This window comes from Heterocephalus glaber, unplaced genomic scaffold (assembly GCF_053883595.1).
Source record: "Heterocephalus glaber isolate CG9 unplaced genomic scaffold, H.glaber_assembly_v1.0 deba00001504, whole genome shotgun sequence".
NCBI classification, from domain to species: domain Eukaryota; kingdom Metazoa; phylum Chordata; class Mammalia; order Rodentia; family Bathyergidae; genus Heterocephalus; species Heterocephalus glaber.
The window spans coordinates 7,028,874-7,053,868 of NW_028258324.1; the positions used below are offsets into that span (position 1 = coordinate 7,028,874).

Consider the following 24,995-nt stretch of genomic DNA (forward strand, 5'->3'; position numbering starts at 1 on the left):
GTTCTGATTTTGTGTGTTGGAAGACTCTGTGAACTTTTGTTAAGTTCATTCCTTCTAGAGTTTGATATAGTTCTAGTATTTCATTACTTATTTTTAGTGTACTTGATCTATCTATTTGTGACAGTGGGGTATTTATGTCCCCCACTACACTTGTTTTAGTGCATATATGACTTTTCATGTCCATTAGTATTTGTTTTACATAGTTGGGTGTACTAGTACTTGGTGCATAGATATTTATGATTGTCATCTCTTCCTGTTGGATTGTTCCCTTTACAAGGATGTAGTGTCCTTCTTCATCTCTCTGAATCAGTGTTGGTTTGAAATCTACTTGATCTACAAAGAGGTAGCTACTCCTGCCTTTTTTGGAGTTCCCGTCACATGGAGTAATAGTTTTCCCCCTTTAACTTTCAGTCTATGAGTTTCCTTTTGAATTAAGTGTGTTTCTTGTATACAGAATATTGTTGCATTTTGCTTCTTGACCCATTCTGCGAGTCTATTTCATTTGCTTTGTGAACCGAGACCATTAACATTGATGGTTATAACTGAAACGTATTGACTTGTTATTGCCATGACTTTTTCTTTTTGTTGGGTTCTCCCTCTTTACATTTAATTTATTGTCATGCCAGATGTGTTCATTCTACCTTGCTTCCTGGGGTTGTGTTCCTTAATGTCTGTTCCTAGTCTGTCATGTCAAATTTTTTGGAGTGCTGGTTTGGTATTCACAAAGTTCCTAAGTTGCTCTTTGTCATGAAAGTATCTTATTTCTCCATCCATTTTGAAAGATAGTTTTGCAGGGTACATCAATCTAGGTTGGAGGCTGTTTTTGTTTAGGGCTTGGAATATGTCACTCCAAGCTCTTCTTGCCTTGATTGTTTGTTTTGAGATGTCTATTGTGATTCTGATGGGCTTTCCTTTGTATGTGATTTGTTTCTTTTCTCTAACTGCTTGTAGAACTTTGTTATTCAGTTGAGTTTCTGGAATCTTAACAATTATATGCCTATGTGTAGATTTTTTTTGATCAAGGCTATTTGGAGTCCTATATGCCTCACTTATCTGTGTCAAGTTCTTTTCCCCTGCTTGGGAAGTTTTCTACCCTTATTTCTGTGAAGAGATTTTTTATGTCATCTCCACTCTCTGCTGTTTCTTCATTGAGCCCAATCAGTCTTATGTTATTCTTCTTTGCATCATCTAGCACCTGCTGGATTGATTTCTCATGTTCCCTTATAATTTTGAAGCAATTTTTCTTTTCCTGGTCACTATTTGCAATCTTGTCTTCTATATCTGAAATTCTGTCCTCGCATTGGCGCATTCTGCTGTGTAGCCTTTCAATGGAGATTTTCATGTCCTGGAAATCTATTTGCATCTATTTTATGGATTCCATTTGTTTCCTATTTTGTGATTCCATCATGTTCCTGAGCTCCTCTCTAGATTTATTAATCATGTCTTGCACTAGGGGCACAATTTTTCCTGTTATCTGAGAAATTCTTAAACACTAATGGATTTGATAGTAAAATTTGAGGAAGTACTTTCTAAGGAAGTAGTTTCTATTTACAGTATTAAGAGAAAATTTGAAAAATTTCTCTTGTTTCTTATTTTTGCAAATGTGTTTAAATAACCTCAATAAGTGTGTTAAGTTTACAATTTTGAAACTCTAATGAGTGTCAGCAAATTATTGAGGTGGTTTTGGCAGTAACATGTAGCTGTCGGACTTACTGGTTCCCAGCATTCTTATAGAACTTCATGTTCAGTACATCAGGTCTGGTCCTAGCGAAGAACATTTTCTGCCCTTTAAAACTACTATTCATCATTCTGAAGCTCTTTGGGGAACCACCACTACCCATAGTTGGTTGTTGATGAGTGAGGGACATGCCTAAGATGTTGATCACTTTGACATTGTTTGATGACCCCCCTTGCTGGTGTGAGCTCCCATCAGGTATCCATACCCTGGGCTGACCACACATTGGAGCTGCTTTCAGTGTTCTGCATTGCTCAAATTGTTGCTGATTGAAGCATCCATGCATGTTCAGAGAGCTGGATATCATCTGGGCTATTGAGTTTTCCAGAACATTTCCACTCATAAGTAAGTAGGCCTCCCTAAATTTTTCTTATGGTAATTCTATGGGTCTAGACTTTATTAAGTCTGGGAAGATTCTCAATAATATGAGTGTTTCATATTTTTATACACCTAAAGCGATCCATTCATGATCTTTACAGTATTGAAATTAGTCATTTGTTTTTTCCATTTTCTTTCTTTATTTAAACTATGAAATATTTTGACCTTTAAACAACAAAAAATTTAAAAGTACTACCACTTAGTTTTGCTTAAAATTGTTATTATAGTACTTGAAAAGCAAAACTAATTTCATGTGAAAAAAATACACTGCTGCATGTGGTAGTGAATACCTATAATCACAGCACTCCTGGACATCTTAGCAAGACCCTGTCTCAGAATAAAAAAATAAAAATGGCTGAGAATGTAGCTCTGTGTTCCTTGGATTCCATCCCCACTATCACACACATACAAAATGAAACACACTAATATAAAGCAATCCATAACTCAATACAATTTATGACATTTGGAATATGGCTGTAGTTGGCATATAAATTTATATAAATGTAAATGTTAAAAATAGAATCAGAATAATTCTAGCTTAAAATAAGTCTAACTTCAAATAGTTTTTTTGCAAAGTTTATCTGAAAAAAATAACCCAGTGTTTTATTGATAAAAACATTATTTCATGTCACTTGTAAGATAAAAATAAGTTCTATCATTTTATTTTTATGCCTGTACATTTATCTCAGTCAAAGAACACTAACTCTGAAAGAATTTGAAAATGAATTAGTAACTAAACTCAAGGATGCCCATCTGTATTATCAAACATACATGCCATGATGTTATGTGACATTTTTTAACTATTTAAAAAGAGGATTTCCTTATTTTACTTTAAAGAACATAATGTGGCTTGTCATTTTACTGATTTTTATGTAATTCATTACAGTGAATTTTCAAAATCCTAGAGAAATATCTCCAACATCTGCACTATAATGATAAAGGATTTCCTCCCCTCCTTTCCCTTTCAATTAATTTTTAAATACTATCATAGGCCTTTAAAAACTTGCCATTATTAGGTGTTTCTTATTTAGCTCTACTTATCCTGAGTGAATCTTTTGGATTTGGAATTGTTTAAACTATTGGACCAAATGTTTTCAGTGATGAGTTGAATATTAAGTACATGGCCCATTCATTGTCTAGAATTATTTCTTAAAGTATGGTCATGGACCACCTCCAGAGTTGCTTAGGATGCTTGTTAAAAATATGTATTACTTAAAAAAACACAAGTAACAACAACAACAACAACAGCAACAACAACAATAAAGAACATATTCCTTGGCTCTATCTAGATTTACTTAATTAGAGTCTATTGATTTAGTCTGGGAATATGCATTTTAAACAAGCAACTTAGATAATTCTGATATATGTTACAGTTTGAGGTCCATTGGAAGGATATTTGTTTAAAGGAGATGTTGTAGAGTGTGAAGGAGGAGCATTCTGAGATGTGAACCCAGAGAATTAATAAGGAGCAGCTTTTTGATTTTAAAATGAAGTAGCGTCAATTGATTTTCAAGCTTCTTCTAGCCCTAAAATTCAGAGATTATTTTGTCCTTTATATTTTCTTCTATCAGTTCAGTTTTGTTGTATTTAGGCTTCTTCTGAGAATGCTCTTCTTTTGTCTTTTAAATTGATCCTAAATACTTCTATTAACAACTTTAAAAAAGAATTAATCTAAAAATTCTTTAGGATTCAAAACTTTTTAATGCCAATCAAAGACAAGGTTTAAAATGTTATATAGTTGAGTCGTTCTTTAGTTTTTCAAGTTCTCAGTATTTCAAAGTCCATCTCATGTGGCTAACTGGGATGTGGGAGAGAGGAAGTACCATTAATCTACCAAATGATACTTTGGGCTACAGATTTCCAAAACCTTAGAAGTTAACATCAAGGCCTTTATTTGAAGGGTGGTATTAGTGAAGGAAATCATTTTCTGTCAGCATTGTAGAGTGAAGGCAACATTAATATTGGTTCAAGTTCAAGTCAATACTCTTCATTGAAGGACTTTTAGCAATGAAACACACCATTAAATAATTTTCAAGGACAAAGTTAAGAAAACAAAATGAACTTACATATACTGTAATAAGAACTTCTTAAACTGAGATCTGATATTTCATAAAAAAAGACTTTTGATTTCTACTGAAAAGATAGTAGTGAAAGAAAATAATAAATGTTTTTCATATTGTTGAGTTGAAATCAGACTACTTCACAAAAAATGTATTTCTTTGTTATAGCAGATAATAATTTGTCTTAATCTTTGAATGACTTATCAACCTTAATTAAATTCTCAGAAACTAATCCACAGAGTGTTTATTAAAGAACATAGTAAATGCAAAACAAATACTTTTTCTTGGAGATAAACATACAAAATGAAAATCACAGGGACATAGCACTCTGATTAATTTATTCTTTCAGTGTTTCATCTTCCTCTGGACTGAACAGTCCTCTGCTTAATGCTAAGAACTACTATATGTCTCCTTACAGTTCTGACCCAGTGGGCAAGAGGGAGTTTGTGTGTCTTCTTTTGACATTTCACTTTGAGGTCAATGATTCTATTAGATCTGTTATTCCATTCTATTGGTTAATTATTGAAGGCCCTGTTCTTTTTTCCTCAACAGTCTAAACATATATTTATGTAGTTATAAGGAACTATATGCCTAATATGAATGCAGGAAACAGGCACACAGCTTGCACTCACTACTTGAATGAGTGCAAAGAGTGCAAGAGTATAAAGAGGTGATTGAGAGAGAAGCTGAGCCGGTCCCAGCACTGAGAAGGAAGCTCCCCCTCCACCATCCCAGGCTCCTCAGGCAGAGAAGCTGAGCTGGTCCCAGCACCCAGAAGGAAGCTCCCCCGCCACCATCCCAAGCTCCTAGGGCAGAGAAGGTGAGCCAGGTGGGTGACAGAAGCAACCCTCACCCCATGGAAATGAGAAGACATGTAAACAAGCCTCAAAAACAGACTTCTGGATTACCTACAGCAACCCCAAAGGGAAACGGGATGGAACAATCTGATACTCAACTACCTGGACTCTGAACCAGCAACAAAAAAGGATCTGGGAAAAATGAAATCAGAAATAATGACTCAGATAACAGCAAAGATTTTGATCATGGTGCAAGACATGATTAATAAATCTAGAGAAGACACAGATAAAAAAATAGAGGATCTGCAGAACATGATGGAATCCCAACATAGGAAACAAATGGAATCCATAAAACAGATACAAACAGATTTCCAAGAGATTAAAAACTCCATCGAAAGTCTGTGCAGCAGAATGAACCAATGTGAGGGTAGAATTTCAGATATAGAAGAAAAGATTGCAATTAGTGACCAAAAAAAGAAAACATACTTTAAAATTGTAAAGGAACATGAGAAATCAATCCAGCAGCTACTAGACAATGGAAAGAAGAATAACATAAGACTGATTGGAGTCAATGAAGAAAGAGGAGAGAGTGCAGATGACATAAAAAAACTGTTCACAGAAGTAATGGCAGAAAACTTCCCAAGCAGGGGAAAAGAACTTGACATACAGATAAGTGAGGCATATAGGTCTCCAAATAGCCTTGATCAAAAAAAATCTACACATAGGCATATAATAGTTAGGATTCCAGAAATCCAACAGAAGAACAAAATTCTACAAGCAGTTAGAGAAAAGAAACAAATCACATACAAAGGAAAGTCCATCAGAATCACAGCAGACTTCTCAATGCAAACCCTCAAGGCAAGAAGAGCTTGGAGTGATGTATTTCAAGCCCTAAAGGAAAAGAGCCTCCAACCCAGATTGATGTACCCTACAAAACTATCTTTCAAAATTGATGGAGAAATAAGATACTTTCATGATAAAGAGCACCTCAGGAACTTCATGAATATTAAACTGGCACTCCAAAAAATTTTAGACAATATGCTAGGAAAAAACAATGAGGATCACAACCCCAGGAACCCCAGCAGAATGAATCCATTTGGCATGACAAATTAAATGCAAAGGGGGAGAATCCAACAAAAAGAAAAAGTCATGACAAGGCTTTGAAAACTTTTAACTTCATCTCCCTAATGAGTGTATAATTCAATCTTGTTATTGTACTGATTAGTATTTTTCTGATTCTAGAGTTGCACACATTTCCTTGTGCTGTACTGGATATTTATCATCTTCTTACATCTACATTTTAATTGGGTTGTCTATTAATGAGCTGTAAGAGTTCTTTATATATTCTGCTCATAGGTTATATGCATTGTAAATATGATCTGTTTAAGGACTACTTTTCATTTTAATGATGTCATTTAAAGTTCTAAATTTTGATGGAATCTCATTTATCAATTTTTTTCTTTTATACATCATGTCTTTTGTATACTAGGTAGTTCTTGCCTACCCTGAATTCATAAACATTTTCCCTTATAATTTCTTCTTAAAGTTTTATACTTTTAGACTTTCTTATTTAGGTTCATAGATCCCTTCAAGTTATTTTCATGTATGGAAATAAAGGGTTGAGGTTAATTTTTTATATACAGATACCAGGTGTTCTAGTGCCATTTGCTGCAAACACTATCTCTTCCTCAGCTCTTGAATTGAGTTTATATTCTATAAAATGCTAATGTTAAATAATCTTTCAAATCTCAGTGGACCATATATGTGTGGTTCTATTTCTAGATTCTCTGTTTTATTCAAATGATCTATATGTCTTTCCTTACACCAACACTGCCTTGATTACTGTAGCTTTAGAAGAAGTCTTAAAATTAGGTACTAAAAGTCTTCTAACACTGTTTTAACTTTTCTAGGTCCTTTGTACTCCTACATAACTTTTAAATTTCAATATCCAATTCTTCATTTATAGCAAGTATACACAGACCTGAATTTTTATATATACCTTGTGTTTTCTAATCCTGCCAAATTCAAATACAAGTTCTAGGGGCTCCTAGAGATTTCTTAGTATTTTCTCTGTAGATGATCATTTCATCTACATATAAAGATTTTGCTTCTACCTTGCCAATCCTATCCTAATTGTGTCATTTTATTGCCAGACTATTTTGGTGGGGCCTAGGTTTCAAAGTTTAAATGACAGATAAAGAGTAAGCATATCTGGCGTTGTTCCCCACCTTAGGGAGAAAGCATTTTATCTTCTCCATTCATATAAGGCATTCTTGCTGGAAGTATGGAGTACATGTCTTTAATCTGTTGAGAAGTTTCTGTTCTACTTCTAGTCTCCTGGTAGCTTTTTCCATGAACAGGTGTAGAATTTAGTCCAATACTTTTTCTCCAACTAGTGACAGGATCATATGGCTTTTTCCTTTCCTCTGTTAAAAGGATGACTTTTGGGGGTGGATCTTCCAATGCTGAACCAACACTGCCATCCCTATAACAAAACCACTTTCTACATCCTGCCGGATCTGACTTCTAATAGTTTGTTTTGTTAAACAAATTTCTATCTATGTTCATACTTTTCTCTTCTATTATCTTTATCCAGTTTTAGGATTAGTACAATGTTGATTTCCTAAAATGAGGGGAGAAGTGTTCCTTCTTTTTTCTGCTTTAATTGTTTGATATAGTTTATCAGTTAAAATGTATATGAGCCTGCTGTTGTCATATAGGTAAGTTTTCAAGCTAGGAACATACTTTCTTTAATAGGTGCTATTCAAATTTTATATTTCCTCCAGAGTTAGTTTCATTAATTTGTCTTCCAAGGTACTTCTTAGAAGTTGTCAAATTTATTTCAAAACTTATTTTTGAAATATGCTTTCTATATCCTTTTACATTCTGTAAAATCTGTGGTAATGTCTCCTAGATCTTGATATTGTAATTTAAAAATATATAATTGATATTGTGTAACAGGAAGAAAAGGTCTAAAGGTGCAGGGGAAGTGGGAGGGGTAGGGGAAAGAAAAAAAGGGAAAAGAAAAAATATGAGAAAAGGAAAAAAATGGAAACAAATCTTTGCAAATAGGGAAGAGTGGAGGGGGTGAACGGAGGGCAGGGGAAAGGGGAAAAAATAAGAACCAAGATACTCATGTAAAGGTACCAGATTCCAATGATGAATGTAACTGTATTTTATAACTAAAATGTACCAATAAACTTAATGGGAAAAAAAAGCGGTGATTGACAAAGCAACAATAAATGTCACCCAGAGAGTATACTGTCACTGTGGCAAGACTATACACAGGAAACAATTCTTCTTACTCTCAAAGAAGATAATACAATAGCTGATGGGAAAAGTACAGAATTTCATATTTCTTCAAATAACACAATTTAAAAATGACATTATTAGCCACAACCTATATTTTGTCTGCTCTGTTCCTAATTCAAGAATACCTTGTCTCTTCCTTTACATGCCTTCCTTGCATCAGCAGCATATCCATAGCAACTCCACATAGTCCCTCCACATAGCCCCTTTACCTCAAACTAACTGTGATGTCACCAATAAATATTGACAGCTCTGGGTTTTCAGGGCCTTTGTTTGCTCATGCCTCTTACTGCCCAAGCACTGAACATCCTGGCTTTCCTTATCTGTCCTTTAACTCTTTTTCTGTGTCTTTCTTCTCACCTTGCAATGTAGCACTGAGTAGGAGATCAGAGCCCACTGCAGGGGGCTCCAGTACTGGTGGTCATGGCAAGTATCCCGCCCTCTAAAGACCCATGCTTTCCATCTTGTAAAAACCAAACTAAGTTGCGTTTAACCTACCCTTTTCTTCAGAGAACACTTCTCAAATTATCTCTAGTTTTTCAGACATTTAAGATACAGAGGATTATATATTAATACAATGTATATAAAAGTTCTCTGTGAGAATTTAGCATTGTTTTCATTTCTATGGTAGTTAAAGAACATTAATACAACCACAGTCAGAAAGGTATTATATCAGAGACCACTGTGCAATTTCAGATATTTGTCATTTGGACCATGGTTAGTTTTGGGCATTAAAAATAAATATTATTATTTTACCTCTCACCAGTGAGTTATAGGACAAAGACTGACTAAATAATTAAAGGATGTGTTTGGGACCTAGCATAGATCAACAGTTGTTGTATTCCTGCAAGTTTTGCTGTCATTAGAGAAAAGGAGAATTTAGTCCTCCCAAGGTACATGGTAGTCTGGGCATATAAAATGCTAAAGAATATATACAATTGCCATCAATGCTGAATGCACTGTGGAAGCATGAATTTAGTTTCACTAAAATATGACTTCATTAAATTAATATCACTGGTTTTAATTTTATTGGCTTATATTTTAACATGTATACATGTTAGTATTCCATTTAGACTTTTAAAGTTTATATGTGCACATTTTTAGGTAACAATCAAAGTAATTTTGGTTGGAAGTGTGCAGGTTAATTTATTTTCTTTAGAAGGAGTTGCTCTTGAGTGATGTGAAAGACAAATACAGCCAGACATTTAAAGCAGTTAAAGCAGATTTTATTCAGTAAAAAATAACAACAGGGTTAAGAGTTGAGTTCCATTCCACTTTGTGCAGAGCTGACTGGGAGTTTTGGAAGGATGGGCCTAGGGTGGGTCGGGGCAGCATGGTCAGGGAAGTAAAAAATTACAGAAATTGGGAAATGGAAGTTGGTTCATGTGAAACCCATTGGATTTGTGATGTGTTTATCAAAATTAAACTTCTGCCTTTCTTTGAAGGCAAGGAGACAAGGGCCTTATCTTTTGGTATTGGCTGGAATAATAAATTCTTCTTCTTCTTCCTCCTCCTCTTCCTCCTTCTTCTTTCCTGTAGTACTGTGGATTGAACCCAGGGGCTTGATGATGAGCTACATCTCCAGCCCTTTTATTTATTTATTTTCTTAAATTTTGAGACAAGATCTTACTGAATTGCTAAGTTTCCAGGCTGGGCTGAACTTACAATCACTCTGCCTCAGCCTCTTTAACTGTTGAAATTATAGACGTTAGCTACCATGTCCACCTAAAATTAAATTCTTATGGCAGCTTTGTATTTTCTTGGGCAGGCATTCTAAGGATGGGGACTTCCATCATTTTAGGAATGGGGCCTGGAACTGCTGGCAACTATGTTAGTGTTTGTTCAAGTCTTCTGAGGTCATGGTTGAGGCCTAGTTGAGAAGAAGGCTCAGAGAAGCCTGGCTAGAGTTTGGCTGAGGAAAGAATCTTTTGTCAGTGATAGTTACAGAGTGGTAATAACCCTTGCTTTCTTATCATACACAGTGACTGCTATGTATTAACTATTGTTAAGAGAGCTTGCTTTTAAAACTTTAATTGAATAAAATATGAAAGATTATGCTATCTCATTTCAGGGCCGTGATCTGGACTGTAAGATTCAGCAATATAAAGAAGCTGGGAAAATTTTTACAGAAAATCAAATAATAGAATGGTTTATACAGTTGTTGCTAGGAGTTGACTATATGCATGAAAGGTATGTTCATTTTGCTATTTGGGGCAGGGCATATTTTTAACAGTCATATCTAAACTTGAAAAATGATTATTTTTTGTCATTTTGAAAGCAAACAAATTTAAAAGTTCAGTAGCTATAGTTATATATCAATGTGGTTTTTTTCTTGAGGAAACTTACAGTATTATGTCTGGGGATTTACTTGAATAATTTCTCTTTTGTTCTAGAAATCAAGTTGCCTCTGAATATAATACTGAAATTTGTATTCTCTTATATCTGATCATCTCCTGTGAATTACAAGTGATTCTCTGATAGCTTTAGCAGGCCATGAATTTATTGTATCTTATAGCAGGCTTAATTATAAATACCTTGATACAGCAAAAATAAGTTAAGTGGTCACCTTGGAATGTGTCAGTGCACAATTATCTAGGTTTACATCTCAATATTAGCTGAGTTATTGAGGTGGAAGATATTCTTTGACATCACAAAGATAAATTTTTCAAACAAAAAGTCAATTTTGATGTGAATTAGCTGTTAAAAGAAGCCAAAGTATGTTTTATGAGTTTTAGTTTTATATAATTATTGTCTGTAATCTATGCCTCAACAATGTATTTTAAAACTTTTTATTATTTTTCTATGGTCAAAAATAAGATGTTTTAGATGTTAAATGTTTTATAGATCTATAAAGTTATATGCATACATTTTAAAAGGTGAATATTCACAGATAAAGGAGGTAGCTCTTACCTTGTGAATGGTATAACATGTAGTAATATTCTGGAACAAAAATGGTAATTTGTACAGCAAGGTTTGACTTTCTCTGGATGTTACTTCACTTAAATGTGTCATTTGTGGTTTCTGATAGTATAAAAAGTAATTGTATTATCCTATAATTTGCCCTGTATGTTCTGAAACACATGCTTGATGATATATATAGCTACTGGTTCATTGCCATCTCCTATCAATCTTTAGAATGATGCCAACCTATCATAAGAGATAGTGATAAAGGAATATCAAGTAGTTTTTAAATAAATTACCCAAAGCTGCTGATTGTAAAGCTTCCCCGTAAATATAGCTATGTTGGCATTTCTTTTATTTTATTTACTACTTCTTGGAATACTGCTAGCTTATTATATAACGAAAACAACTCAAAAATGCATAAAGTTGTCAACTATGGTATTCTGTGCACAAAATATAAAACTGAAATCTGATTAAGAACTCAAATACTTTTGATGTTCTTTAGAATACTTAATGATTGTTAAAATAAATGAATTTTGTTTTTCTGGTTTTTAAGACAGGGTCTTGCTATGCAGTTCAGACTGGCCTTGAATTTACTATGTAGCTCAGGCTGGCCTCGAACTCACGGTGATCCTCCTTCCTCAGCCTACCACGTGCTGGGATTGCAGGTGTGAGCTACCATGCCTGGCCAAAATAAATGAATTTAAAATGACCTTCAAAAGGAAGATTTTGATTTTTAAAAAAATCCTTTAACATTCAAAGAAAAATCATTGAATGGTACTAAATGTTTGTATATTTGTGCATCTGAAATACTGTCCTTCATGATTCAGATAACAAATGATGGTTCCTCTTATTCATTATGTTGTTATAACCAATTATAAAATTTTTATGTATAGATAGGGAAATATCAATTTTATATTCAGGTGCATTCATTTATTCACTAAATATTGATAGATAAAAAAGTACTAACCTAAGAGAACTATTAATAAACTAGCAGAGATAACTCATACTCACATAGCTATAAGCCCCATGGATGTACAAAATTTAGTATCTCCCCCTCCTTGGACATGCTGTTCAACCTCTCTGAGTCTTTCTTTCCTTAACTGTAAAATAGGACTTTCCCTGCTTACTATTTGGAATATGCATCAAGATATCATAGATCTAGAAAGTTTATAAACTGTTAAACTCTGTGATGCATATGATTATAATTTAATATAGAAATGAGGGCACAGCTGTCAGACAGGCTAAAAAACCTCTGAAAATAAGGGTTGGCAAGGATGGAAAGCAATTAGAATTTTATTACATTATTTGTAGGATGTATGCATATTTTTATAATCACTTTGGAGAAATATTTGACAGTACTCCATAAGCTAAATATATAATGACCCAGCAATTCTATTACTAGGAGTAGAAATGGATGCTGATATCCAACAACAGATACACAAAAATGTCTATAGAATCCTTGCTTGGACTAGCCAATACACTAGAAAGTCTTCATCTACTGCAGAATGGTTACATGTGAGCTAGTTATACAGTGGAGTAAAGTGTTAGCCTGTAATGAGACAAGAACACAGAACAGGTATGCACAATTTAGTTGAATCCCCAAGAAACAGTGTTGGATGGAAGAAGCCACGTACAAGGGAGTGCATACTGTTGTATGACTGTGTTTATGTGAAGTTCAAAACTAATCAATGGTGAGTCAGAAAAGAGATTTCTCCTAGAGAGGAATTTTGACCAAAATGGACATGAAAGAAACCTTCTGAGATGGCTGGTAATATTTAGACCTGGGTGGAGGATTACAAGGGTGATAGATGTGTGCAACTTCATCATTAAATATTTATCCACTTTAATGTAAGTTTTACTCTAAAAATAAAGTGATAAGAGTCTCAATGGTTTAAGCTTTACAGAAGATCAGATAAGAGGTAGTTTCATTTGGGATAATCAAGGAAGGCTTCATGGAAGAAATGGCATTTGGCCCAAGGTAGAATTTAAATATGATGAAAAATTGTTCAAGAGTTTTCCAGGTTTAGAGAATGGAGTGAGAAAAGGCATAGGGTAGGGAAAAAGAGTACTTTTAGAGTGAATGGTGAATGGTTCAGTTGGGAAGACTTTTGAGTTATGGGTAAAGGCAGTTGAAATCAAGAGAGCTTTATTTTGTGGTATAGACATTTGATGTCACAGGGGCCTTTTTAGTGTAGCTGTATGATTGGAGCTTGCTTCTAGAAGATTAGATGATAAATTATAGAGAGGAGAGAAGGGAACTTTGGCTATTCATCAGCAACCTTTTATAGTATCTGTGTAGGAGGTGATGAGACCTTAAATAAGGTGGCAGAATAGGCAGGATGTGGGAAGAACCAGAACTAACTTGAAAAGTTCAAATGACGACTTGAAATGAAGTGGATATGTGAGACATGGTAGAAGAAGGGCAAAGATGAACCTGAAGTTTTGTGCCTGGGTGAGTGAGAAGTTAGAAAGACAGGTTTAAGACAATGGTGCTGAGTTTAATTGTGACTATGATAGGTGGAATACGGAGAGAGAATGAGGGGGACAAAGTCAGAAGAATGTGATGAGGAAGGTAGCAGCAAGGCTCTAGATCTTGGGGAGACATTAGGGCTTGTCTCTGTTTGGTTCCGCCAATGTCAGCACCTGTAAACAAAGACTGAAGTATAAGTAGATTACTTCAGAGATGATCTCAAAAAGCAGAAGCCAGTGTGTGGGAAGAGTGAGATGGAGAGGGAAGAAGAGCTGTGTAGGGTGCCTTGCTAAGCTGGTGGCTGCTGTGGGTGGAGGGATGTAGACGGGGGATTCTTCTACACATATTTTAGGGTTTAGATTCTTCTTTTTGCATTCTTTCAGAGATTTTAAAAAAATTCTTGACCATATATAACTATTGTTTTCTAGCACTGTTATGAATTTCCTTTTGAATTTTTTAAAAAAATATTTTGGGGAGTTTTGAGTGGGGTGGTAAAGGCAAGTTTCGCCATCTTAACCCAATCTTCAGAATTATTTTTAAATAGAGTCAGGTTGTACAATTTTTTCTGGCCCTAAGTATGTAATCTACTTTTTCTTTCTCTTAGTTTTCAATATTTAATTTAGTATAGGTCTAAGACAGGTTTCCTTCAGAAAATAAACTTATCTTTTTAAAAATCAGTTTAAATTTACAAGAATGATTTTTTAAAAACATACAGGATGAATACTTTAATATAGTGATATTAGAAGCCAAGAATATTCAGTCCACTGATAGCTTCCTTGAGCATGTAGCACTACAGCGCATTCCTACCGAAGGGAGTCATGCTCTATTAGCAAAACTCCAATGCTGCTTCTTGCCTGTGTTGCACATTATCCATGGGGGTCAGCTGCAAGTCTCTTCCACATATCTTCTCATTCTAGTACCCAAAAAGAAAGAGTAGTTCCTATCTGGAATTTGCTTCTCTCATGCCAAGGGGCAAAAGCAAGAGTGAATTACCAAAACATTCCACAGCTGTTAAGCTTCTACTCAGACTTGACAATCATCCTGTCTGCTCATGTGCCCTGAGCAGAGGAAGTCACATGATCAGGCTCAGTGGCAGAGGGGTGGCAAATGGGTGGTAAGGCAAGTGAGATAGGAATACTTGGGAACAAGAGTACAGCCTCTTGCAATGTTTCTCTCAGCTTTGAACTCAAAATACAACCAGCAAAAAATAGGCCTATATTCAATACAAAGCATCATTCTAGCTCTTTTCATGTATGGTCTAAATAATAGATATTAAAGTTTCTTTTGAAAATATGCATGAATTAAAGGTAATAGTACCATGGAACAATGCATACACATGAAGAGGTTAGATTTGGCTCCTCTGTTGCAAATGCCTTGCAAACTATTTTAATTCATGTAATAGTTCATTTCATGTGGCACCATGAGTGGGCTTCTGGGTGAGTCTGTGAGGATATTTCTGGGTGAGCTTAGCATTGGCATCAATGGCTCATTAAAGGAGATCACCCTCCTTGATGTGAGTGGGGTCACCCAATTCACTGATGGCCCGAATGGCACAAAAGGTGGAGAAAGAAAAAATTTGCCCCTTTTTCCTGCCATGCTGCTTGAGCAGGGATGTCTTATCCCATTTTCTCTTGACCTTGGACAGGGATTGACATATTGGCCCTCCTGCTTCTCAGACCTTCAGACTCAGACTGAATCACACCATTGGCTTTCCTGGGACTCTAGCTTGCACATGGCAGGTTGTGGAGCTTCTCAGGCTGTGTAATTGCCCGAGCCGATTCTTAGTAATAAATCATATATTGGTTTTGCTTGCTTGGAGAACCCTGACTAGTGAAGTATAGTGGCAGAGGAGATAAAAACAGCCCTGGAAAAACTAAGAGGAATGGGGTTACAGAAGAAATGAAGATTTTGCTAACTCATTTGCAGTCTTACTGCACTTATTTTAATTTGGTTTATTTATACATTAGAAATAATCTAAATCTCCAGCATATGGCACAAACACATAAATAATGCTGCTAAAAGTTGAGAATATTCACAGTTCACTAAAAACCATCTTGAGAATATTACACAAAAACTCTTGTTGAAGAGGTAGGGAGTTCATTAGCCTTGGTTTCTTAAGATGAAAGATGGAGCAGCCTTTCTGTAGTGAGCTCATCAGGTGGTAGTCTTGAAGTCTTGCCAATTTCAGTGCTTTCACACTGGGCGAGACAACAGGCTTGGGCCTTTCCCTGAGATGGCTCCCTCATCACTTCACCATCTACACATCTCCTAGCCAGCTTGGTGTGGTGTTGTGTTAGAGTGAATCCAATAGTTTGTTGGCATAAAAAATTCATTTTTAAGGTAGTAAGGCTCCAAGAGAACCTATTTGGGAATCCATGTCAGTGCATCTTACTGTGAAGGATGCATCCTACCCCAGGTTTGGAGATGGGAAATCAGAGAATTGTGGTTAGCATAGAGTTAACTCTATGGTGTTACTGTTGATGCTTACTTTCTCCTGGTTTCCACATCTTGAGGATGCCCTGAGGTCACCTTTCTCATGGTACTCCCACTCCACTGCACACTCCTGATGTGCTGGAAATTGCCAATAGCTGGGTAAGGACCTGACCAGCTCCTCTCTTACCCAGAGGGCTCATAATCATATCATAGGTGGGGAAAATCAGGCAGGTGCTTCAGAAGCCAGGATGGGGCTACATGGCAGAGACCAGGAGCAGAGTTAACTAGACTGTGCATCACTGAGGAGTCACTGATTATACCGGCACTTTGGGTGAGAAGAGCTAGTGATCTACCCAGAGACTGCTGCAGGGAAAGGAGTCAGGGTTTCAGAAAGTAAGATTAGGGGTTTAGTGGAGATGAAGGTTGAATTGCTCTTGCTGTCTCCAGGGCCCTGCCTTGGGCTAGGCTTGCCTCCATATCTGTTCTTTACCCTAGCAAATGCTGTGGAGGCTGGGAGAGGATGGCCTAATGGAGAAGATGGAGATAGGAACTCCAAGATAGAGCTGACCACAAACTGTTGTCCAGTCTTAACCAGGTCACATAGGTGTCATAAAACAGAGAAATGAGAGGGATTTGTTACTTGTACAGATATGGGGTGGGGCACCATAAGTGATAAGTGATGGAGACCTACTTTGAGATTTTTAGAAGAAAGATTTTATACAAACTACCTCTGTTGCTTGTGACTTTGTTATTTCTTGGATTTGATTTGTATGTACCTTAAAGAAATGAATATTAACCAAGTATATGAAAGACTTTGCTGGAGCCATTTTTGTTTACTATACTACAAAGTCAGTAAATTTAAATTTAGAAAAATATTTACTAAAATAGTTTGTTATCTGATCCATTGCCTAGACCTTATTATTCTATCACTGTAGTGGCAGCCAGTTCTTATAACTACTTTCTAACAGAATGCATGCCTTATTCTTAAATACATAGTGCTGAGGGCTAATGATGTATTATTATTTTTTTACTAGTACCTGTTTGCAATACATAATGCTTACATTCCTTTTGTGGAGTTAGCACATGTACATAACACATCTTAATTCTGTTTTTATCCCTTGTCCCTCCCCTGCCTCCATGCCATCTTTTGATCCCCTTCTCAACAACTCTAACTCAGTTTTGCACCTTAACTAGATCTCTCCTTAACTAGTAAGCTAAATTAAATTTTTGACATATGTTCATTTTATATTTTTATGACACTTATGATTTTACCTTTTTGAAAATTATCACTTAGGGGACTATTGAAGAAGAGAAAGGCGATGGGGGAGGTAGAGGGGAGGGCTTGGGAGTGTAACAGGGGAAGGATATAATGAAAGTGTGTTATATGCATGTATTAAATGTCACAATGAAACCACTATTTTATATAATTAATGTGTGCTATAAAAAAGAAAAGTAAAAATTATTCTTTAATGTTGGTCAGAACTTTTTCACAGAATACATAAACCAGCTGACCTTCAAGGGAAAAAGAATTCCACACTGTACCCCCTAACTCCCCCCAGCACCCCCCCCCGCCCATCCACCCAGAACCTCTCCTCTGATACTTTTACCCCCAAGGGCAGAGGAGAGCCGAATCTTCTCAGAGGAGAATGGTTATTGATTTCTAACATTCCCTGCCATAACAAGAGAACCCCAAGAGTGAGCATAGAGGAGGCCAAATTTTATTTAACCCTCTACTGTTAAATATAATTCTTCTCCTTTGCAATCAGTGGCATGCTCATGTATATTCTAATCCCAGGTACTATGGAAATGTAAGAACACAGTAGAGAATTGTAGCTCAATGCAGTGTCTGTAATCAAACAGACCTAGGTTGAAATAGTGGTATGTAGAGTTAAAGAAACCTAAGTTTGTATTCCTAAGCCATATAATCTTCAGGCAAGTTATTAGCTTGATTTCCTTATATCCAAACTGAGCATGAAAATACCAAATATGGGTTAGTGTTTAGAATTATAGAACCTGGGCTCATTACCCCCAAACAAAGTGGGCCAGATTTATGTGGTCCACTATTATTCTTTCCCTTCCTTCCACTCTTGGAAGCATACTTATTCATCTCTGATTAGAGGAAGTCATAAAGAGAGTACAGATTGCTTTTTTTTTTGTTTCCCTAGAATCATCTTTTCTGTTGTTTTAATTGACAGGTAAAATATGTGTACAAGGTAGGATTGGGTACATAAATTTTTTAAATTGCAGTAAAAGACACATTGCCATTAATCTTTCTCAAAATACTCTTCTCTGCTTCAAACACACTCGTTCCCTTGTTCTTGCCACTTTCTGAAACAGTTCTGGAAGTCCTCTTTCATGTCTTTAGTTGTACTATTGTGGCTGCCTTGATGTCCTGAATTGATTTAAAATGTCAATTTTCATGGCCATTCTGACTTTGGGGAAGAGCCAGAAGTCACACAGTGCCAGATAGTGAATAAGGGGGATAAGGATACAGGGTAATTAAAAAAAATTTATCAGTACATGCTTGTAGCACGTACAGTTTACAGTCATCTTGGGGAGTGGGTACATGTACATAACACAGCTTATTGCTTTTAAAATCTGCTTCCCCTCCCCCACATCCCTCTCTCATCTTCTAATTCCCTTTTCACCATTTTCATTCTTATTGATATTATTAATCTTAGCGTATGTTTATGACATATAATTTGTACAATTGTTGAGATTATTAGGTTCCTATACATGACATATCTTTATTCTACTTATTTCCTCCTCTTTTCCCCCTTTCCCCTCACACTCAGTCTCCTGGACCCCTTCTCATTTGTAAGAGATCCATCTCCCTGTCTCCTTCTACCCATCTTTTATTATACATTTTGTTGGTACTTTGTCTTACTCAAATGAGAGATATTACATAGTAAGCTTATGTGCCTAATTTCTTTCAGTCACCATTATATTTTCCAAGTATATCCGTTTTCCTACAAATGTTTTGAATTTGTCCTTCTTTATAGCTAATAGTATTCCATTTTGTATAGATACCACATTTTCTTTGTCAATCATCTGTTGATGGGTATACTGGCTGCTTTCAGGATTTAGCTATTCTGAATTATGCTGATATCAACATGGATATGCATGTATCACTGTAGTATGATGTCTTAATCTCTTTGGGGGAAGATACCTAGAAGAGGAATAGCTGGATCATATGGAATTTTAGTTCTCAGAGAAATCCCTATACTGATTTCCATAACTGTTGCATTAGTTTACATTCCAACCAACAATGTAAGTGGTTCCTTTTTCACTGCAGCCTCACCAGCATTTGTTATTCTTTCATTTTTTGATGATTGATTGCCATTCTTTCTGGTGTAAGATGAAATCTTATCATTATTTTAATTTGTACTTCTTTAATGGCCAGAGATGTTGAACATTTTTTCATATATTTGTTGGCCATTTGTACTTCTTCCTTTGTGAAGTGCCTATTCATTTCATTTGCCCATTTCTTGGCTGGGTCTTTATATTAGTTGGTCTAAGTTTTTTGAGTTCTTTATATATTCTCAATATTAGTCCTCTGTCTGAGGAATAGTTTGCAAGGATGTTTTCCTATTCTGTAGGTTATTTCTTCACTTCAGTAATTGATTCCTTCATTGTATAGAAGCTTTTTAATTGGATGTAATCACATTTGTTGATTCTTGCTGTCATTTCTTGTGCAATTGTGGTTCTGTTTAGAAAATTATTTCCTATACCTATGACTTCAAGTATTTTACCTATTGTATCTTCCAGTAGGTTTAATGTTTCTGTTTTAATGTTTAGATCTTCAATTCATTTTTTTCTTTTGTTGCCAGGGATCAAACTCGGGACCCTACTCTGTGAGTGAGGCAGATGGCAAGAAAGATTGGACTGTAGTTTTCTTTTCTAGTTGGGTGTTCATCTGATTTTGGAATCAGAGTGATGCTGACTTCCATAAATTAATTTGGAATCACTACATCCTATTCAATTTGTTTGAAAATCTTGAGGAATATTGGTGATATAGTATCCTAAAAGATTTTGGAGAATTCAGCAGTGAATCCACCAGGTCTTGGGATTTTTTTTTTAGTTGATAGATTCTTTATTACTGTCTGAATTTCATTGCTTATTATTGGGGTTTTCAGTATTTTTGTATCTTGTTGGGTGAGCTTTCATAATTTTTATTAGTCTGGAATCTGTCCATATTTTCAAAATTTGCCAATGTATTGGAATACAATTTTTCAACTATATCCTGGATTTCAACAGAGTTGTTATTTCACCTTTTTCATTCTAATTGCATTGATGTGAATCTTTTATCTCTCTTGGTAAATTTGGCTAAGGGCTTATCTGTTGTGTTTATTCTTTCAAAGGACCAGCTCTTTGATTCATTGATTCTTTGATTCTTTGTATTTTTTTGTATCAATTTAATTGATTATTGCTCTAATTTTTATAATTCCCCACTTAATTTTGATTTGAACCTGGATTTTTGTTGTTTCTCAAGTATCTTATATTCCTCATAAAGTTATTTATTTGAGCTTTCTCCCTAAATTGAGCATTGTTTGCAGTGAACTTCCCTCTTAGGACTGCTTTTGTAGTGTCCCAGAAGTTTCAGTGAGTTTTACAGGCATTGTAATTAACTTCCAGAAATTTTTAAATTTCTAACTTGATTTCTTCTGTGACTCATTGGTTGATTCTTTTTTTTGTGCCAAGGTTAGTGTTTTAAAACCAACATACATTTATTGAGCAGCCACTGTGAGCAAAAATCTGTATAAAAGAGGAAAAGATAATACAGACCAGATGTTGACATTTATACATACATTGGGAATTTAAAATGGTATTTCAGATATCTCTCATACTCTTTTCTATATTTTTAACCTTTTCTTTTTGTACTTTAGTCAAAATTCTTCATTAACCATTATAGCTTCTAAATTCTCTCTTCTTTAATCTACTTTTAAACATATCTACTGAGCTCATTTTAATAAAATTATATTTGTTTCAGTTTTAAAATTTCTATTTATTTCTTTAAAAATTGTATATAAAATCTAGTTCTCTGGTGTAATTCTCCACTGTGTCAGCTGTTTTTTTCTAAACATTATACTAATACTGAATAATATATGTGAAATTTTCAGACATAGTGGATAATACTGTCTTTTCTATGACTGGTTGTTATGGTAGAGGCAGATCAATGTGATCCAGTTGGAGACTGAGGAACTTTAAAGCTATATTTTAGGATTTTTGAAGGTTGTTCTATTTCTAATTTGCCGTGATTTTTGAGTAGCCCTTAAGGGCTTTTTGCTGAAGACTTTAGGTGTTTTGTGTTGTTTTGTTTTGTTTTTTATCAAGACTTCCACCTTCATAGACCTTAAAATCCAACTTTTGTCTTCCAAGATTTGTGAATATACCAAAAACTCTGTTTAAATTTTAAAAATAGATTTTAATTTTAAGAGCACTTTTTGTCTCATGGAAAAACTGAGTAGATCTTTCTGATATGCACCCCACCCCTGCATGCATCACGTCCCCACATTCTCTAGCAGAGCACTACATTTATTATAAGTGGTGAGTCTACATTTACACATTGCTGTCAACCAAAGTCCGTGGTTTTCATTAGGGTCCACTGAGGTGAGGTACATTCTTGGGTTTGAAAAAAATGTATAATTATATCCATCATTATAGTAGTATACAGAGTGGTTTCTTGACCCTAAAACTCCTCTGTACTACACCAATCCATATTTCCTCCAACCTCTGTAAACTACCAATCTTTTTTTACTGTCTCCATAGTTTTACCTTTTTCTGACTGTCATATTGTTGGAATTATACAGCATGTAGACTTTTAAGACTGAGCTGGCTTCTTTTCATTAATAGTATGCATTTCAATTTCCTCCATGCCTTTTCATAGTTTGATAACTCATTTCTTTGTACCATTTAATGATATATTCCATTGTGCAATGTACCACAGATTTATTTAACCATTCACCTACTGAAGATCATCTTGGCTACTTCCAACTTTTGGCAATTATGAATAAAGCAGCTAGGAACTTTGTTGTACAGCCTTTTGTGTGGACAAAAGTATTTAACTCCATTGGGTAAATAGCAAGGAGCACAACCTAATCTTGACTTTCTAATTTCAATAATCTCATTTTTCTCCCTAGAAGTTCTATTTGATACTTTCTTAAATCAGCATCACTTTTTCTGGTATTTCTTTCTCATGTTTTCTATTATGTTCTTTATGATTTTAATTATTTAAAATATTTTTATTTTATTCATCTTATTTGATTGTATGAAATACTCAAGGGTCTAATCTTATTGTCTATTATCTGCTGATTCTTAGTTTACATTTTCTCCTGTCCAGTGCCCCAAGAAACTATTAGCAACTGAGTACCAATTTTTATGTTAATTTATTTGATTTCTGAAACCATACAGCTACTGCATATTTTAATCTCAACTGTGAGTAGAGAGACATGGTTATAAAACATGAAAGGAGACTTTTTTTCCCACTCAGAGTTCTGACTTACACAGATAAACTTCCTTGTCATTTTCTTTATTTGTGAGAGAATATTTCCTAAGTTATCCTTTCACTTAAAGTATGGACCACATGTAGGTTCATAATTTTATGTACATATATTAGTTCTGCCTCTACCTGAGTCCTACCTGAGCTCAAGGTTTGAACTTTTGTTTTTGTGTGGCCATTAAAGCCAGCCCCATAGACTACAGAGTACAGATTAGTTACTAGGGCTGTACTGATTTTCAGTTTCTTTTTATATAATACCCAAGGGATTTATTTTATTTTATTATGAGCTAGCTATGTGTATGTAAAGATCTTAATATACTTTATTCAACATTTTTAGTTTTTTAAAATTTTAGCCAGAGATTTTTATATAATCTAGTTTTCCATAATTCCTGAAATGAAAGTCTTAACTGACATAATTTATATTACAGGTTTAGCAAGACTCAATAAATGTTACCTATTACACATCACCATTATATTATTTTCACAAATATACAAATCCTAAACATTTGTGTAATAACAGAAAACTTTATGATAATTTTTCTATCAAATGAGGGCATGGTTATTAGATATAGTACTATAAAAGTCAAGTTACAAAAACACAATATAATCTACCCTATTAGAACAGTTAAAGCATATCCCCTTCCTCCCAACTATATATTCTCTTCTTTTTAAAACCTTTATTTAAAAAAAGGTCTTATTTTCTCAGGGAAACTAAAAAATATTTATGACTGTAGTTTTTAAATATTGAAAGCTATGTCCATAGGAACCACTTCACATATAACCTTATATGGTATATTATTTAAATTTGGATTTAAAAATTTTATGACTTGCATGAAACTATATATCCATTTTTTGCCTTTTATAGGAGGATACTTCATCGAGACTTGAAATCAAAAAATATATTTCTGAAAAATAATCTACTTAAAATTGGTAAGATTTTTAAAAAATGTATACTCCAAAAACACAGGATAGATGTATATCAAGTTGAAGTACATGATACATGGATATGTTGGAGTAATAATTTTTTTAAATTTTCAAATTTTTGTTCTTATCTGGATGGGCCCAACAAAACCCAGTTGTCTTCTTTCTGATTATCTGATATAAATTGAGGTATAAAACATTTATAATATACTTGCTTGATTAACAAATATGCTTTGAGTTGCTGTTCCATACTAGGCACTTTGCAAATGGTTAGGTTATTTTTGTTTTTGTTTTTACTGGTTTGATTAATTACTGTAAGTTTCTCACTTTTTAAAATTACAAGCAATAAGCATTTCTTGTAGATAATTAAAATGTTGGTATAATGGCTTTATTAGCTTTTGGTTCTTCGGAACTGTACTTCCACTCATGTAGTTACTGGATTGTCTAAGCATCATGTAGATGTTCTTAGGCTGTGAAGGAATTAAAACATACAACTAATTAGGCAGGAATAGAGAACTCAATGGATTCACCTTGTTTTAGTTATGCTCTTGAATAGTTTCAGGTCTTTTCTTTAAACCTTTATTTTATCTCAAATTAAGAAAAAATCTTCCCCATCAGATAAAATTCAGCCCTTTCAGAATCACTCTATTTTGCTGTTATTCAGACTTGAAATAGCTTTTTATATCAAGTTATATAGTTCACTATCACTGTAGAAGTAAAGAATTTTAAATTGTATATAAAATTCCCTACCCTGGTTCAGTCTTTTTTTTAAAATAAAGCTTATGTCTTTAAAAGCATCGTGTAATTTAAAGAATCCCTTTTCCTGACCTTTAAAATGATATGTTGCATTGCATTATGACATATAATGAAATAATCAAATTAGACACTTTTTCACTTGTTAATTTCCAGTGCTGAATTTTTTATTTAAAAGTATTCACAAAGATTAATTATTATTTCAAGGGGATTTTGGAGTTTCTCGACTGCTATTGGGATCCTGTGACCTGGCCACAACTTTAACTGGAACTCCCCATTATATGAGTCCTGAGGCTCTTAAACACCAAGGCTACAACACAAAATCAGATATTTGGTGAGTGGGCAGTGGGTGGGACCACTTGGGAGCTTCTTCCTCTTCTGCCTTGAAAGAACTATTTATTTTCTTCTTCAACTCGTTTACCTACTACATCCATTCTCTTTATCCTCTTGATATTTGAGTCCTTTTGGATCAGAGTAAAAGAAGGCCTTTTGGATTTGGAACTTGCTGTATTCCATTAAATCATTTCAAAAATTCTCTGTATTTATAGATTAATTGGTTGGTTTGGATTTTGAGTTCCTGAGCCACAGGGAAAAGTTACTAATGTGCCAGGAGCATTAAATTTTGATATGTTTCTGTTAACTTATGAAATAAAGCATTTGTAACTCTAAATACTGTGCTTTATTTTAAGGCTAATGCCCAGGTGTGGGGGAATATATAGCTTTTCTGCAATTTTTT

At 34.6% G+C, this 24,995-nt stretch overlaps 1 protein-coding gene across 22 annotated transcripts in view; it reads left to right on the top strand.

The window, feature by feature from the left end:
- The window catches only part of Nek11 (NIMA related kinase 11), a 328,322-nt gene that overhangs the window by 86,209 nt on the left and 217,118 nt on the right, over positions 1-24,995 (top strand). For 21 of the 22 annotated variants that reach the window (XR_015441122.1, XR_015441120.1, XR_015441118.1 and 18 more), the window contains 3 exons: positions 10,351-10,469; positions 23,451-23,515; positions 24,467-24,593. Coding sequence is in view for 15 of the 22 variants with exons in the window: in XM_087186939.1 (XP_087043065.1) it covers positions 10,351-10,469; positions 23,451-23,515; positions 24,467-24,593 (311 nt within the window). In the remaining 7 variants the exon portion in view is untranslated. The remainder of the gene's footprint in view (positions 1-10,350; positions 10,470-23,450; positions 23,516-24,466; positions 24,594-24,995) is intronic. The other variant, XM_087186940.1, reaches the window with a different exon arrangement.